The sequence below is a fragment of the Periplaneta americana genome, chromosome 11 (genome assembly GCF_040183065.1).
Source record: "Periplaneta americana isolate PAMFEO1 chromosome 11, P.americana_PAMFEO1_priV1, whole genome shotgun sequence".
NCBI lineage: Eukaryota > Metazoa > Arthropoda > Insecta > Blattodea > Blattidae > Periplaneta > Periplaneta americana.
This window is the reverse complement of record NC_091127.1, coordinates 26,087,667-26,106,302: the sequence shown is the minus strand read 5'-3', so window position 1 is coordinate 26,106,302 and position 18,636 is coordinate 26,087,667. Positions and strand designations below refer to the sequence as shown.

Below are 18,636 nucleotides of genomic sequence, written 5' to 3'. Positions count from 1 at the left end.
ACGCACTGTAGTAATATAAAAGAAAATTGGGTTAAACGAGCGTTGAGGGACTTCCGCCGATTTTGGAATAGACACCGACCCGCTTAGGTTAATTTCAATTAAGAAACACTTACTTACTTACAAATGGCTTTTAAGGAACCCGAAGGTTCATTGCCGCCCTCACATAAGCCCGCCAGCGGTCCCTATCCTCAGCAAGATTAATCCAGTCTCTATCATCATACCCCACCTCCCTCAAATCCATTTTAATATTATCCTCCCATCTACGTCTCGGCCTCCCTAAAGGTCTTTTTCCCTCCGGTCTCCCAACTAACACTCTATATGCATTTCTGGATTCGCCCATATGTGCTACATGCCCTGCCCATCTCAAACGTCTGGATTTAATGTTCCTAATTATGTCAGGTGAAGAATACAATGCGTGCAGTTCTGTGTTGTGTAACTTTCTCCATTCTCCTGTAACTTCATCCCGCTTAGCCCCAAATATTTTCCTAAGCACCTTATTCTCAAACACCCTGAACCTATGTTCCTCTCTCAGAGTGAGAGTCCAAGTTTCACAACCATACAGAAGAACCGGTAATATAACTGTTTTATAAATTCTAACTTTCAGATTTTTGGACAGCAGACTGGATGATAAGAGCTTCTCAACCGAATAATAACACGCATTTCCCATATTTATTCTGCGTGTGCAAAATAGTTTTTCCATCTGTTTAGGATTGATGGAGAGTCTGCAAGCAAGTCACCATTCTCATCCTTGATCACGTTTACCCTTGGCTGATATCCGTTCTTAAATTCCTTTATACCCTTATATAAATCTCGAATGTTTTTATTCTTACTATTTGTTTCTACCTCATTCAGTTTTTCCTTCAAGTAACCTCTCTTTTTATTCCTAAGTGTACGACTTGCTTCCCGTCTTTCATTGAAATAATTATCTCTCTTCTCCTCGACTGGATCCTGTAAGAATTTCAATTTTGCCTGTTTCCTTCTTTCTACTACCATGCAATAATCTTCATCAAACCACGGTTTCTTTTTCTTAGTTTCATAATAACCTATGCTCTGCTCAGCTGCAATTTTGATACTATCTCTGATATTTTCCCACACGCTATTAACATCTAATTCTTTCTCAACTTCGTCGGAACTTTCTAAAGTGGCAAACCTATTCGAAATTTCGACCTGATAATTTTGCTTAGCTTCCTCGTCCTTTAATTTCAAAATATTGAATTTAGTAATATTAACTTGTTGCTCTACTCGCTTGGCTACTGATAATCTTTCTCTTAATTCTCCAATCACCAAATAATGGTCAGAATTACAGTCTGCACCCCTGAAAGTTCGAATATCTACTATACTAGTATGTCTCCGTTTATAAACGAAATTATCTTTGCACCAAAAACGGATGCTCCTTGGACCAAATTATCGTATTTTATAATTATTTGATTAAAAACTCAAAGTTTCATATCCATGGTTCAAGAATTAAAACAAAAAATCATCGTCCCGAATTTAAAAGAAAACTTACAAATTAAATCAAAACCTTTAACACTATTAAATATAGGCTAGAGTATAATCTAAATTTAACAGAAGAAATACTGAAATCAGAAGTAAACACTGAAATAATGAAACAATTGTCTTTAGAGACAATTAATATTAGGTACCCTCCACAAAATTGGCTTCATTTATACACCGATGGATCCTTGATCTCCAGGGAACAAGGTGCAGGTGCAGGTGTTACGTGCTGTCTCTTCTCACTTTATAGATCTCTCGGATATGGAACAACAAGTTTTGATGGAGAAATCACTGCAATAAGTGAAAGTCTCAGGAATCTTCTCTGCCACATCAATAAATTTAAAAATGCAGTTATATTGTCAAACTCCAAAGCAGCTATTCTATCAATAGTCTCTAGACACACACCTTCATCTCAAATAGCAGAAATAAATAAAATGCTCTCTCAACTAATAACACTCAATAAAATAATTGTATTCCAATGGATACCATCCCATTGTGGAATCCTGGAAAACGAGAATGCGGATGCTTTAGCAAAGAAGGGCAGCACTGCTACTTACAGACCTGTTACTAAATCTACGTTTTACTCTGTGAAAAGATTTATTAAATCTACATACTTAGACTTCAACAAACAAAATTTGATAACACAATCTCAAGGGAAAAAATGGAACTCTTTGCATCATAATCCACAGTTGATTCCCGATTTACCACGCAAATCGTCTGTAGCTGCATTTAGATTGGCAACAGGCCATGACTGTTTGGCCAAGCATCTGCATAGAATTGGAATGTATCAGTCTCCTAACTGTCCATTGTGCAACTCAAATCAAGAAATGGATTCAGAACACCTCAAAATCTGTGCGTCAGTGGCTAACCATGACAATATCTTTGAAAAATATTGGAGTGCAAGAGGTTAAATGACTTTGTCAAATGCCTGGCATTAGAAAACAACAATAACAACAATTATTTGAATGCAACAGAAGTCAGAAGTCTTGCTAAAATCGGCGGAAGTCCCTCAATGCTCGTTTCATCGAAAATTGTATGGAAAACATATCAAGCCCATGACAATAAGTAAATTTATGAGTTACAATTTCAGTTCACCCTACAGTTCAGCGTGACCAGTACAAGTAGAATAATCATGTTTGTGTTTAGCTAATTGACAGTTAATTCTGCACGATATTTTGATAAAAAAAATTGACTCCACTCTTCAGTGCATTGACAGTAAAGACAAAACGAGCAGCTATTTCATACAAGAGAATGCTACTATGCGTGCTTAAAACTTCACAATGAATATTATTTAGTCAATGATAGAGATAGCCTCAACACCTAAGATATAAAGTCTTGGAGTTTCTCTTTATGGAGCAAATTGAAAGACAATGTATGTGAGCGATACCCACCTGCTAGATGAATTGAAAGACAGATATTTCTGTTGAAACTTCCACTCAGAGAATTTCACTACATTCCTAGGAAATTTTTTACAAGATGCAGGGCACGCATCTAAGAAGAGGATCGTCACTTAGAGATTCTACTGTAAGTTAAGGTAAAGTAATTATTATGATGTACCGAAGTTCATATATTTCCATGCAGGAATTCTGCATTACTATATGATGAAGGTACTTCGGTACATCATAATAATATGATAAGCGTAAGTAATCACTTAGTGATTCAAGACGGCGCTCATCCTGTCGGATCCCGGCCACTTAGTCACTCATAATGAGTGCACCTCTGTACATAGTGTTGGACATTGTGACACAGTACGAGGGTAGGCCACCAAATGGAAAACTGAGAGAATTCGACCCGGCATCGGAACTGGAATCCAGTGTGGCTTAGTACATAAAGCATCAGCATTTAGAGCTGAAAACCTGGGTTCGAGTCCCAGTGCCAGAGAGAATTTTTCTCTGTTCCCTCCATCCTTCATCATAAGGTAAAGTAAGATACAATTTTTATCCCCTCCCAAAAAAAAAAGGGACACCACAAGTTTTATGCTGATAGAATTGTAGTTAAGGTAAGGTAAATGACAGCTGTGACTAACATCATCTCTTCTTTCCAGATACCCTGAAAACCCAGCATATCTTCACTATGCTTGTATGCATTGAGAGTAAACATGTCAGTTGCTACAGTAACCATCATGCTTTATCATCTGCAATCCACTGCTTATAATCTGCTCCCATTTGCAATGCATGTCTCGACACTGTGAATTTTCTCGCTTTACTTACCTTCACTCACGAATTTTTCCAATTTAACTTGTCGACTGCTAATTGTTGCCTGGTTCATTACGAATCATTTGACACTATTGGGAATGTTCTATCGCTTCGCATTCTCGAGTTACACTGCCTCTATTGCTATATGATCTACCATTTCGTGCTTAAACTTCCCTTCTCCCACATATTGCTAAATGATTTCACCTGCTGCAAATCAGTGGCACGTTGAATACATTGATCCTTCATCTCTCGATTGCCATTTACTTCATTGGAATATGTTGTATAGTTTAAAAAATATAGACGCGACTAAACTCTACTCAACAATTTGTTGGTAGACTTTCTGGAATAACACCCTAGTACTGGACCGAAGTTACAGCAATCCTTCGACGCAAGTACTCATGACCACCATTTATTTCCAATTTAGTTTCATGACTCTTTCTCCATCCCTTCCCTTTCTTTGCCCATTTTATATTCCCCTCACAACTCTGTTCTATGAATCAGTGGTAATTAAAGAAACACGATCATTGAAAGCACTGTATAGGTCCAAATGAAGAAATCTAGGAAAAAGAAAAAGGAACAGATGTAAATCATGGAGTGGGAATGTGAAGACAACCATTGATGAGTGAGCAAGAGTTGGAGACAGATGGTGTACCAGACTGAGAAAAAATGGAGACTGAGAGAGTAACACAGCAGTCAGCCATATGAAGGTATCTTACCATATATTCTAATATGTCCCACCCAGGTCTCGTAGGAATGTTATATTATTGTTTCTGCATTGGTGGCCTAGTCTAGTTCTGTTTCACTAAAGGAGAAGTTTTGTGAGACTTGTCAGTAAAGTGTACTTTTCCCTAATAGGTTATGAAGCTGAAGGAGTGTAAAAACGAAGAAGAAATCACGGAAGACTAAATAAGAGATCACCAAATGTCAAACAGGAGTGGAACAATTCAACAATTGACACAATTCCATAAAAGTTACAACATGACGTGTAAGTTTTCTGTTATCTCACCTGAGTTTCATTAAAAATTTGTAATTACTGTATTTATCCGTTCTTACATTTAAGTATTTTATTCAAAGGAATCAATGGAATATTTATTTTCGTTCATTCCGTATCTGATGCTGCCATGTCTGTGATATTAGCAAATTGTCTGGGGCAGGAATTACTTTATGTTGAATGGTTACAAATATCAAACATTAAAGCTACAGTTTGTTTACAGCGATCATCACTGGATGCACATCACCGGCGATTATAAACGCTGGCGATGATCGTCAGGAAGTGGTTTATCAGCGTACATCACTGTCAGTTCTCATTTGTTTTGCTGCCATAACTCAATTCAATATTTCTAAATGGCCTTCTCTAAATATCGATTATTGAACATGTATGCGGCGGGTGTGCATCCTGAATTTGCTTCAAAAGCAACCTCCAGTGATCTACATTGGCGATCATTGCTGTAAAGAAACCGTGCGCATTCATTTTTAACTGCTAGCAATTCCAGGTGACAATCGCCAACGATGTGCACCTGGCGATGATCGCCATAAACAAACTGCAGCTTAACATGCTCAACATTAATATTACTAAAGTTAGTTAATGGGGTTCAAAAAGGACGCATCAGCATATTACTAAAGCTTCCTGTGTAATTGTATCTAGGTAATCCTCAGTAATAATCATGCTTTAACACTGGATGGAGCTCATGACGAAAGTGTTTTTTTTTTTTTTTTTAATTTCCTATTCCAACATAAAATCGAATCAATGTCAATAAGTAACTGAGATGTAGCTAACAAAAAAGACAGGCTATGGTATGATGTCACATTCTTAGTCATAACATGTCTAACATTGAACAAGTTTATATATAAATGCACGTTTAATAGGAGTTTAATACAGTAGAACCCCGATTATCCGTCACCCTATTAACCGATTGACGGATTATCCGACTGTCTATTTATCGATCTTTTTTTTTCTTCAGAAATAAATAACTTATATGAAGTACTGTTTTGTACATCATATTAGTAGGTTCTACATATTTTTTTGCTAGAGAGTGTTATTACAAGCCTTTATCATTATACAGCATTGTCTGTTCGAATTGCCATTCTATAATATAATTTGTATAGCCTATAAAATGTCTTCCGCGGGTTTTAACAGAAAATGTATTGTGCTAAGTATCGAAAAAAAATGAAATAATTGAATGGTTTGAGAAAGAAAAACTGTGACTTATTTTGCATCAGAATATGAGAATGGAGTTACAACTGCGCGATTTAATAAAAACGAGCATATAGTGTTAAAAAGAATGTAAATCTACAACATGAGACCTCCTTTATTCCTAACTTTCCTGAGACAGTCATTAAAAATGGCTTCCTTGCTCCTTAAAAACCCGTCGTTTACAACCAGACTTAAATAAGTGAACTTCTGATCCACTACCTAGCGAATTAAATACAAGACCACGAAGGAAATTACTAAATCTTTCATGGTACGGATTATCCGATTTTTTCGATCAACCGTTCAGTTAATCCCCTTCATTACCACGGATAATAGAGGTTCTACTGTATAGCAATTCCTTTGTTTTTTAGAATTTTGAACTTGTATTTATATTAGGCGATTGCTACAATGGCCATGACTAGATCGAGATAATTATGTGACTCTGGTTCACGCCGTAGTCTGTCTTTCTCATTAGCCACGGTACTGAAAGGGATGTTTAATCTAATAAAAAATGCGTATTTATTCTTTTGAATTAAATATATTGTGAGACTTTTATCTTTACAACATTTTGTGGATAGAGGAATACAAAAATTAACAAACTGAAATGATGACACTTCTGGTGTTACAGATTTGTAATTATTTTGTAAATAACCAAGTTGCTTCTGTAATGTAACATTCTTTGGCACTTCCATCACTTAATTGGGGTGGGGGAGAGATCAAGATCATTTCAATGGTGTTTGGATAAAGGGAGTTAAGTCATAAAAATGAGTTTAGAGATAAATGAAAATTAAACTTTGGAATAAATAATTTTATACACAAAACATATCAAATGCTATTGTAATTGCATTTCCAACTGTTGGATCAAGGTCACGTACAAATGCACGAGTCACTCAACTGAAAACTATGAACTGAAGCACTGGTAATCCCAGCTGACTAGTTGAGGAGAATTATCCAGGAATGAGGTAAGCACACGTGTAAAATCCAGTCTATTGCTTGACCTTGAGCCGCAACTTCGAAATGCACTGACAGTACTATTCTTTTGTTTTGTGCACACCAAGTTGTAGAATTTAACTTGTGTTTTCACTTGGGGAATAAAACTCAACTTGCAAAAAAAGTGACTTAACCTCCTTTACCTGAACATCATCGATTTAATACTGGGGAAGCAGAAGTGCGGAGAAAATAATATTAATAGAAAATTATACAAAAAATGTTTAGATTAAAGAAAGGCAGAATAATCTGCAAGAGATTTTTTTCATTTACTGTGGTTTATTCACAATAATTTAATGTCATATTTCCATATTAAACAACTTAGTACAATAGTGGGGAGTATGGAAATTAAAAATGAAGAGTAGAAAATATTTTGTTTCGTCTCTTACATCTGGCTATAGCATTCATTATTAATTTCAATGTTTAAAACATCTCAATATTTTAGGGGGGGGAAAAAAAAACTTTCTTATTGTCAGGTATATTACAAGACATCATGAAATACGACGGTCAAAAAGAACGAAATATGACATTTAAAAAAATCAATCACAAAATCAATGCCAAATTTATTTCATTAGTCTATTAGTAGCTTGATCAACTAGTAACAGACATTACAAAGTTATCCCTTTTCCCATTATGGCAACATAGCTTAACTAAGCATATTGGATTGGGTGGTTCAGTGAGATTGGGAACTGTGCCTGTCCAACTTACAAATTCTGTACAGTAATTAATTTTAGAGTCTTATAATTAATACAGCCTGCAACACATTCTGACATCACACAAATATGCTGAGGTGAAAACTTTAAGTTAATGCCTCAAAAATGAAAATGTAACAGTTAAGTCTGTAGAGCATTTTGGAATCTAAATATAAATGACAACACGACTTCACAACCTCATTGTGTCAGTCAGAAAGTTTGTCCATCCCTAGTGGAGACTATAAATGCGAGTTCGTACTCCACATGCCACACACTATTCACTTCAACCTTCTTGCTGAACAAAGGGATTAGGAATGCTCTCCATGCCATCCACGGGACATATGAGTACCACAGATGTGCCCCGACATACCACCAATCCCAACATTCGAGTGTCTTCTGTCAGTTTGTATGGGTCATCCGGATCCCTCAGAACTTCGGTGGTGTTGTCTAGCACGAGGTTTAACAGTGGATCATATCCTTTGAGCACACCGGCTGCTTCTCTACCACCAGCAAACTTAACACGGATATTCTTTTCCAGATACTTGGATAAATCAAGGATACTTTCTTTTCTCTTGCGCTCTTCCTTTTGATCGCCTTGTCCCTGAATTGTTGCCATTGTTGAATTCTCAGGCTTCCAATATGAAATATGCACTAGCTGAAACATGAAAAGAACATAAAATAAACAAAATGGCTTATCTTTCCTTTTCCTTTGAGTTAGCAAGTCCCTTATCCAGCTTCAATTGTCACGACAATGCACACCATTGCATATAGGCTGTATAGCAAAATCGTACAATATGAGAAGGGCTACTTTGGGTTAGACAGAACTTAACATTTTCATTCAAACAAGCTAGGTTTCAACAACAATATGAGATACTTGATGTGTCACGAACAGTACACAACATCTATTAGAATAATAGTCGGAGCAAAAGCTAGAGAATCGTGTAGACCATTTTTTAAAATTTAGAGATTCTCCCCTTAACAAATCAGTACATATACTCTTTAATAAATTTCCTCTTATGTAATAATTAGGTATCCGCAGAAAGAATGATTTTCATACGCCATCAAATTTATCATGCTATCAAAGGGGACTACTGTCAGTGACTCAGGAGAAGACGAGAGCGGACTGAGGAGGAAGGGATGTAAACAGATAACGCACGACAACACGAGCAATATTTGTACTGCAGTAAGCGGAAACATTAGGTCTCCTTCTGTTCAACTTAGCTTTAATATCCATATTTATTGCTATTCATGTTTCCTGCACGAGTAATAACCTGGCTACTGGGATGCTTATCTGAGCGATGTTTATAATAATCAACAGCGATAGTCAAGAAGGTCACATTCTTTCCACTCGTCTTCTCCTGAGTAACGGACAGTACGTTACATGGCAATAAAAATTTTCAATAGCCTTCCTGAAGACATTAAGATTCATAACCATAACCTACACTATTTAAGATAAAACTAAAAAATTACTTAATATCTCACACTTTCTATACTGTAGATGAATTTCACAGTACTATGTAAATATTTCATATTTGCATTTTATAGGCCTATGTTAAACGTAACAATTGGACATGTTCTTTATTACATGCTATAAAGCAACTGTAAGAATATTACGAAACGAATAAATCTATCTATTAATGAATTTAAATACTATTATAGTCACAATCATGCCATGGTATGAAAATGATTGTGACTATAATAGTATTTAAATTCATTAATATGTCACATCAACGGACGTGTATAAGTCACCAAACATCGTAAGATGAAGATTAAATCTATCTATTGTTACAGAATGGAACAAGTAGGCCTATGAAAATATTCATAAATCGGAATAGGCTAGATTACCACGTTAGCCGTTATCATTTGATCTGGTGCAATTTATATTATTCTTGTTGTAGACATAGTAATTACTCCCCTAGGTTAGATTAGTGAACTTCCAAGGTAAGGTCGCTCGTCCTTCCCAACTCAATCTAACCTAAACATTAGGTTAGGTAAGGAAGAGAGCAAACAACCTTCGAAAAAAGATATGCGATCTTTCCCTGGAAATTAACCAGACGAAACTTTTTCATTTTATAGGTTTACATATTCCATACTGCTGTGACAGTTCTTATGATTGTGTGTTAGCGTTATACATCTCACTGGTCCATACCACGTTTAGAAGACCTATGCAGTTATTACTATTCACTACATGGGTTTATTTTATGTAACATACGATTGAAAGCGAACTGCAAAATTCGCCAAAGCAGTAAATAATTGTCTTCTTGAAAATATAACAGCGTTTCAATAAAATAACACTTTAAATATATTTTTGTTACCGGTACGTATTATTTCGAGAATAATAAGGTTAAACAAAACCTCATTAATTCAGAATGTCAACCAGCTGATATAAATATATAGGTAAATCAATACTGTCAATAACTAATACATATAAAATCGGACTAATGTTTATATTTTAAGTCAACTTACTGAATTACAACATAAAAACACACAACCATACTACAGCTCCAGGAAACAAAATCATAAACCAACTGAGGAAAAAAAAAATTATAAAAAATAACAATTGAATTCTGATTTGGCGCAAGTTGTCCTAAAACCTCTGGCCATAGAACAGAAGAAATGCTCACAAATAGACAAAAGACGATAGATTATGCGGAACATGCGAAAAATGTAGGTTGGTACGGTACAAAGTGAAACTTCACAAGCGGCATAGTTATGTTTGAATTTTGTGGTTTCTGTATTTCTGATACCGAAAGTAAAATGAATATTACATTCTTTTTGGATTAAAATTCACTACATTAATGTATTGCCATGATTATTTACATGTCAGAATTGAAGTATAAGGACATAGAGATAAATATGAAAATGCATTTAAAAATGTAAACAAAGAATGCGAAGTAGAACATCTTACCGGGTTGCTATTACGTGATTTAAAAGAGAGGTTTTGTAGTTCGAAGACATCCATTACTTAATTTGCAAACAGTTACTTACATGTAATGTCAACAGTTTTATCAACAAGTTGAAAGAAGAGCGCTGCGTCATTGCGCTCGTATTTGTGCAACTGATTATCTGGTGCTTGAAAGTGATAAGTGTAATCACTGCATTGTATTGAGTAATTTAAATCTGGTTTACCTTAAATTACATTACCACAGCATCAAAATTGTTGCCCAGTGAAGGTTATGTATTCGTAGTTGCAAGTGCAGTGATTTATTCTGAAGTTTCTGAAAAAAAAAAAATTAACAATGTTTAAGTTTGGACAGGCCAGGAACAATCAATTAAAGTATTTATGTGTTTTTCTGAGAAACAGAGCAAAATTAAGAAGTAGATTTTATAATTCTAACTTCCTTGTGCCAATTCAGTGTTACAAGTGCAACCAACGTCCGATATATTCACCAATAAATTCGATTGTACTTAGGACCATAACCTGTAATGATCATGGAGAAGATTTAAGAAAACGAACAATATTAGTATTATCAAGCAGCTTGGCTCTACTTTTCGTATTTGCAGAACAGTCAGGTAACTATAAAGATAAACGTTTACTTCGTGCAGCAAAATTTGGAAATGTGCAAGAAATAAAAAGGTTGACTTCTGAAGGTTTAGATCCGAACTCAAGGCATCCCCTTGGATGGACACCTCTGCATGTTGCTGCTGTTAACGGCGAAGCAGAAGCTGTAGAAGCTTTATTAGACGCAGGAGCCGATCCCAACTTAGGCGACGACTTCATAAACGTGAAAAGAACTGCAATTGAAAAAGGATTACCATCTGTTAGCGTTCTTTTAACACGAGAAGATGAATTTAGTAGTAGACTAAGTAGGCATGCAACATTTAGAGGCTTCACGCCTTTGCATTATGCAGTATTAATGGACGATATCAACATAGTTAGAATACTTCTCGAAAGAGGCGCTGACCCCACAGTAGAAAGCGACACAGGAAGTCGTGCTACCGAGTATGCTGAAAACGATGTGATGAGAGATTTACTTAACAAGTCTATCGTCAAATTTGAAGAGATGCAACAGAAGAAGGAGGCAGAAGAGAGGCGAAGGTTTCCATTCGAACAGAGACTCAAACAGTATATCGTGGGGCAAGAGGGAGCCATTGCAACAGTAGCATCAACAATTCGCCGCAAAGAGAATGGATGGATGGATGAAGAACACCCGTTGGTATTCCTGTTCTTGGGATCCTCAGGCATTGGGAAGACCGAATTGGCCAAGCAGCTTGCTAAATACTTACACAAGAAGAAAGACGACGCGTTTATTCGCTTGGATATGTCAGAATTCCAAGAGAAACATGAAGTCGCCAAACTTATTGGAGCACCGCCTGGATACATTGGCCACGACGATGGTGGCCAGCTTACCAAGAGACTGAAGAAGTTTCCTAAGGCTGTCGTGCTTTTCGATGAAGTGGATAAAGCCCATCCTGACGTGTTAACCGTCTTGTTGCAGCTGTTCGACGAGGGACGACTCACCGATGGCAAGGGCAACACTATAGAGTGTAAGAACGCCATATTCGTGATGACATCAAACCTTGCCAGTGAAGAGATAGCACAACATGCCTTACAGTTGAGGAAGGAGGCAAAGGAGTTAGCAAGTAAACGCTTGGAAGACAATATTTACGAGACAGACATCTCAGAAAGGATCACGATATCTCGTAACTTCAAGGAGAAAGTGGTACAGCCAATCCTGAAGAAACACTTCAGACGAGATGAGTTCCTGGGTAGGATCAATGAGATCGTATACTTCCTACCTTTCTCTCGCTCTGAGCTTTACCAACTGGTATCAAGAGAACTGGACTTCTGGGCTAAAAGGGCCATGGACAAGCACAAGATCGAGCTCATCTGGGATCACTCAGTGGTGGCAGTGCTGGCTGATGGCTACGATGTTCACTATGGTGCCCGTTCTATCAAGTATGAGGTAGAGCGACGGGTTGTGAACCAGCTGGCCGCAGCCCAGGAACGGGGTGTTATTGGACATGGCACCACTGTTCAGTTGGTGTCATTATGGCCCTCATCAGAAACTGGCAGCGCTATCATAAAACTGCGGGTGAAGAGACGAGGAGTTGCAGAATACATAGACATTGATGAAGCAGAGATGCCTGTCATAAATGGTGGTGCATCATTTCTATAGCCAGCGTCAGAGATGATGGTAAAATTCCCATATGTTGCACATTGCTATTCAGTTTGAACATTTCTATGTAACTTCCAGTAATAGAGAGTTTTGTATGTAAGTTAAAATACAGAGAGACTGCAGTCATATATTACCTGATTACCATCTATTATTATTTGTTAATAATGTTTCCTAATTAATTATCTACTGGTAAAATATCTGCTTTCTTCATTGTTTTAGGCCATATGAGCATTAAAACAATCATTACTGTTCTGGATCATGATGTAGATTCGAACATATTGTAAGACTACATTTTATGATTTCTGTTCATTACTAGAGCCCGGATATAAGTTATTTGCAAAAACAATACCAAATTATGAATGCAAATATGTAATGTAGGCCTACATATATAAAGTTACATCTAATATAATTATAATAAAATAGATATGCCAGTGAATTTATCTTATTCTGTATCGTAGTATGTAATGAAAGACATTGTAAGGTCTCTCCAGTGAATAGGGATTATAAAGAATGGACACTGAGCGAATTTTCCTGTGTTTTGTTTCTCTTTGCGCCAGCGTTTAGTTCCACTTTCAAGCGCTAAAGGTTAGTGTAATCGAGCATACACTAAGATAATAATTGAGTATAGAGTTGAGACACAGGATCCAAACATCGCCTACCTTATTGCATAATCCAATAACGCTTTGCTTCAAATAAATTTAAGTTAACAGCTTTTCCTTATTTCTCAGTGACAAACTAGTTGTAATAATAATATTTTGTATTTCAGATATAATAAGTTATATTATAAAATAATATAATACATTATAAAATTAAGTATCGAATTCGTTTAATATTTGTATATAATATAATATAGATATATGGTTTTACTTCTCGTAAGAGTTTTGTTTTTCCATTTTCAGCACTTATTTTAATTGTTGTTGGGGTCAACGTCTCAACTCTCATTATAAAGGAACTCTAGAGTCTAGACATTACAGTTAATGACGGATTTATTATTTTATGGATCCAATTTATTTTATTTGAGTACATAATGTACCTAGATGTATTAATTATGTGTGTTATATTTCCGCTGTGTTGACTGCTAGCTGGTGTGATGTCAGCGCCAACTCTAGGGAGAAAGCAGAATCTCACGCTTTAGCTGGCTTGAAGGTCATTGAAATCAGTCCGGCTACATCAAAGGTACCGACGCGAAGTGTCCATTCTTTATAATCCCTATTCGCTGGTCTCTCTTTGTAAAATGTTTACATTTGTCACGTAAAAATATTTTATAAGTTTAGGCTATGTAGAAGGAAAATCTTCTAAATTGCAAGATCTTACAGTAACAGATAGTTATATTTCGGAATTTATGTAAACATCGAGTACTAAAATAACTACAATTTTTTCCCAGTAGCCATTACCAAAAACTAAGTAATTTCTTAGGGTTATTGACAGCTTTTTAGGAAGAAATAGGAAATTTATATGAACAGCAAATACTAAAGTAACTAACATTTTTTCTCTTTTGACAGCTTTAAAAGAAAGAAATATCAAAAGTAAAAAATGGAAAATTTATGTGAAGATGAAATGAAGGGTCAGGAGAAAAAAACGTCAATGTCCACCTTTTGACATTTTTTAGTTAAGTTGTACACTCCGTTGTTCTTCATAGATTCTACGAACCTGTCAAGTCACTATGCGTTAATAAGCAACATAGTCCTTGTAAAACATATTTGAAAATATGTATTGCAGGTAAAGAACAGTTGATGTCAATGTGTTAAAACGTAATTTTCTTGGAGCAACTTATTATGGACATCAACGTTTCTTTCTCCTAACCCTCAAATAATAAAGTAACATTTTTTCCCGAGTAGCCATTACCAGTACCATAAACTAAGTAATTTCTTGGGTTATTGACTTCAGCTTTAAAAGGAAGAAATATCAATAAAAGTAGATCCTACTTATTTCCTTGTAAAAAAAAAAATTGGAAAATATGTATGCAAAAGAATGTTTTCCTCTCTCTTCTCCCAAAAATTGCCAGATATACACAAAAAGTTATTGGCGCAATTTTTTTTAAGAAAGGTAGTTAATGGTAATATTGCCATCAGGGTATGAATTAAGATTACTGATGAGGGGGGGATAGAATTCTAGATAGAGAATACTATATATAAAATTATTATTATCCTCATTCGATACGGCTGAACACTTGGTCTCACTGAGTTACTTGTCTTGCATCTTGATTATATAATTATATCCATGAGCAGGCTTAAGATAAGATGTTTAATTCCTAAATAATTGATTGTTGTCAAATTGCTGGTGATGATGATATCAATATTAGTTTCTTTGCTTACTTTATATTTTATAGAGTATACTTGTATTAAAACAATTATATTTTGTGAGAGAGGGGGATAGAAATTATCCCTGGCAGAGGTGTTAATATAAATTTGTGAGAGGGGGGAAATCCTCCCTCCCCCATTAATTCGCACCCTGATTGCCATAAGTATTTATGTAATATTTTGTGGAATTGTTTTTGAAGTTCTTTCAGGTTTTCTTTAGAAAGAAATTGCTTAGACCTAATATTTACCAAGTAGCACAGAATTGCAAATTCGTTTCTTGTGTAAATAAAATGCTGTTATATATAAAAGGTAACAATTTTGTTAAAATAATCCACCAAAATATCACTTTGTAATTTCTTTTTAAGACTGTTTAACAAATAGCACTAGATTACAAAATCGCGTACACATTAGTTAGTAAAATAATATGGATAGTTTGTCTTGATAAGGTAGCTTACAAAGGAAATGAAGAAGGTATTTTTTTTCTATATGCATAGTAAAATACATTGTAATTTGTTGTTGACCAGAGTGTAATTTTTCAGAAATATCCACTTTGTATTGGATCCAAAATGTTACGTTCAACATGTACTTTGCATATAAATCTGGGCTTCACTTGACAGTTGTTCAAAAGCAACCATTTTAAGCAAGATAAGAATCAAGTCAAATTGTAGGCAGTGGCGTAGCATGAAATTTTGAGCAAGGGAAGCTAATTCAAGTTGTCTTTCATGAAATATGAGAAAACGTATTACAAAAATATAGTCTTAAAATAAATAGTAGTCAATGTCAAGTCAGCAGTCGAAGATTGGCTGGAACCTCGTAAGTAACACCAATAAGGCATGACCTCAAATGGTACGTAGTAAAATATGATTTCACGGTTTACACATATCTCTAACAAATGGACACGTACCCAACATTAGCTCGCTCCCTGTCATAGAGGAATCACAATATTAACGGTCAATAGATACAGTACATAAATATGCATCTGTCTTTTGGTTGTGTCCTTCATTGACAGCAAGGGAGTCGGTCATTTGTTTTTTAGATCACACTTTTGTTCGTAAGTCAGTCTTGATAATAGATTTGTCTTAAAAAATTCAAGTAAATTGGTGTCAGGAACTGTTATTTCACTCATTATTTATTATATCAGCCACAATGCACACTAACATTTTAACTGAACACAACTGATGAAAAGGGATAACTCGGAAGCTACTTATTTTCAATGTCAAAGCTAGCTTCTTGATAGCCTTGCGACCAGGATAGTTTAGTTAGAAAGGGATGGAAAATCTGCAGGGTGGGTTACACAGAAGAATGAGTGTAAGAAACCAGTCTGCTTGGAAGCTGGTGTGTGCAGGCTTCTTGTTTACTGCTGCATCACAAATCATCCTGAGCTGCCGCATTACAATATTTAACGCGTAAATATAAATTCTATTAAAATTAATAAATAATTTTGTCCATAGACTGCAGGTTTATTATGAAATTATTATTAACTGGGGAAGCTGAGCTTTTTAGCTTACATTGACGCTACGCCACTGATTGTAGGTTTCCAAGATCAAATTTAGAAGAGTGCCCATGATGCACATCTATGTTTGTGGAATTTAGTTGGTTCTAGAGAAGTGTGCAAGAAGGCAAAGAGATTCATAGAATATAAGAATGTTAATTTAGAGATGCATTACTTTGTAACAATTTTTTCACATACAAAAGCCTTTCACTTATACAGGCAAAATGCAACAAAAAGATTTCTGCAGTATCTTGCTATGTATTCTATTGCAAATGTTTCAGTGATATGTATAGTTTTCGTGGCAGTCTTGCCAAGTGTTACTCATTGAAGCTTATTTTCAGTATATGAGAATCTTATTGCTGTTGATTACATTATCAGACACTCAGCTGTTTCTTTCATCTATTAGGTAGCAACATTGTGTGTCAGTTGATAGCAAACTTAGATCCTGATACATGGGAAGTGATGCAATAGGAGATACGTTGACTGTTTTGTAACATCATTAATTGCTGTTATGGAAGTAGAAGGGAATTCTCTATTTAACGTCCTTTTTAAGCCAAAGGAGCCATTCAGTGTTTGTGATATAATGCTAGAAATACCATTAGTATAATAAGTTAAACACATTGTTATTGATATTAAAGGTATGTAGTTAGCAGAAATGTGTGATTGACTGATACTATGTCTAGTCCGAAACTTAACTTTACCTTGTCTTGGAAATGTCTTGCAGAGTATATTATAGAATAAATTTTGTTGATAAAGAAAAGAAAAGTGGATGCTAATTTATCCTTTGATTCTGAACAACATAACAAGAACTCATTTTATCTGTCTATAAAACATCAGAAACTAACAATGTTTCATCTTGTTCCATAGAAAATCAAGAATTTATGTGAGAAGGAACCAAATTTTTGCAAGCCATTTTTCTTCCATCATTTGTTACGGTACACTTGGAATGCTTGGAGGATTCACAATAAGTTTCTATATTTTCACGTTATGTACTGTGCTGCCAGAATCGATGTAAGTTATTTGTATATAGTTATTTTAAGTTCAATGAAACATTTGTTTGACATTATATTTGTGTTCTTTTATTCCGATCAGAAGGGTCTAGTAGATTTCCCTGCTTAAACATAATCATATAAGTTATAGAGTGAATAGGCCTACTTCAAATACTTTGTCTTGTGGAATGACGACTGGAGTCTAGTTTTATCTCTGAAAATTTAGGACATCAGGATCGGTAGTTGTTTTTGTGTTCCGAATTTGCCATTAACATGTTCATTTCTACCTGTTTTCCTCTGTGAACTATTAGTTATCATTCTTGTCATTAAATTTAAGGTTTGCAGATTCAAAGCTGGCTGAGGGTAATAATAATAATTTATTTAACCTGGCAGAGTTAAGGCCATACGGCCTTCTCTAACACTCAACCCGGAGTAAAGACTGCGTTACAAAAACACTACAAATTTACAAAGTACACTACAATTTTACACAGAAAACTGAATAAGATAATAATAAAATGTAAACAACAAGTAAGAAGAAATCAGACATAATATATAACATACAGAAAAAAGAAAAAAGCATAATAAAATGTGAACAGCAGGTCAAAATAAATGAGGCATACAAAGTATAAAAAATAGAACAATTATTCATAATAATAATAATAATAATAATAATAAATAAGAATAGTAATAATGATAATAATAATAATAATAATAGTAGTAGTAATAAAATAGTGCAGTACAAAGCATACAGTGAATACAATATTTTTAAGTACACACAATAAGGAAAATTATAATCAATTAGCTCAACTTATCACATTAGAGATATACCATTATCAGAAAATATGAAAGCAGAAATATAAAATAAATTGAATATCACTAGAACATTAAAAAAAAAAAATGTGAATACGTGGAAACATGCAATACAACATTTGTCATAATAGTAAGTTAGTTTGGCAACTCGTCATAAGATAATTTTCTAACTTGGATTTGAAAGATTTCAATGTTCGGCAGCCCTTGACTTCAGGTGGCAGAGATTTCCAGTGACGAGAGATAGCAACAGTGAAAGATGAGGAATACAGAGACGATGTGTGAAGTGGAATTTCTAGCGTAATGGATTTTTAAGGACAATAACAAATTCTCGTAATTTTGGAGTTTGACTGCTGCATGGTTTTTTTA

At 35.1% G+C, this 18,636-nt stretch overlaps 2 protein-coding genes across 3 annotated transcripts; one reads left to right on the top strand and one right to left on the bottom strand.

Moving 5' to 3' along the window:
* Positions 1–7,410: 7,410 nt before the first annotated feature.
* On the bottom strand, positions 7,411–10,633 carry LSm7 (U6 snRNA-associated Sm-like protein LSm7). 2 transcript variants are annotated; one of them, XM_069839165.1, is made up of 2 exons: positions 10,548–10,633; positions 7,411–8,214 (listed from the first exon to the last, which is right to left on the bottom strand). In XM_069839165.1, exons 1-2 carry the CDS (start codon positions 10,596–10,598, stop codon positions 7,843–7,845), a joined length of 423 nt encoding a protein of 140 aa, XP_069695266.1. In that variant the 5' UTR covers positions 10,599–10,633; the 3' UTR covers positions 7,411–7,842. The 2 variants fall into 2 exon arrangements, with proteins under 2 accessions (XP_069695266.1, XP_069695265.1); XM_069839164.1 differs by having other exon boundaries at positions 10,468–10,565.
* On the top strand, positions 10,212–17,537 carry LOC138708884 (mitochondrial disaggregase-like). The gene has a single exon (XM_069839163.1). The coding sequence runs from the start codon at positions 10,799–10,801 to the stop codon at positions 12,677–12,679; it is 1,881 nt and encodes a 626-aa protein (XP_069695264.1). The 5' UTR covers positions 10,212–10,798; the 3' UTR covers positions 12,680–17,537.
* Positions 17,538–18,636: the final 1,099 nt, after the last annotated feature.

Excerpts from the sequence above, each read along its gene's own strand:
- LSm7 (XM_069839164.1), bottom strand. The coding sequence starts at position 10,521 with ATGGATGTCTTCGAACTACAAAACCTCTCTTTTAAATCACGTAATAGC. Across the intron at positions 8,215-10,467 it reads AATCACGTAATAGCAACCCG|CTAGTGCATATTTCATATTG; the intron begins GTAAGATGTTCT and ends TTCATGTTTCAG.
- LOC138708884 (XM_069839163.1), top strand. The coding sequence starts at position 10,799 with ATGTTTAAGTTTGGACAGGCCAGGAACAATCAATTAAAGTATTTATGT.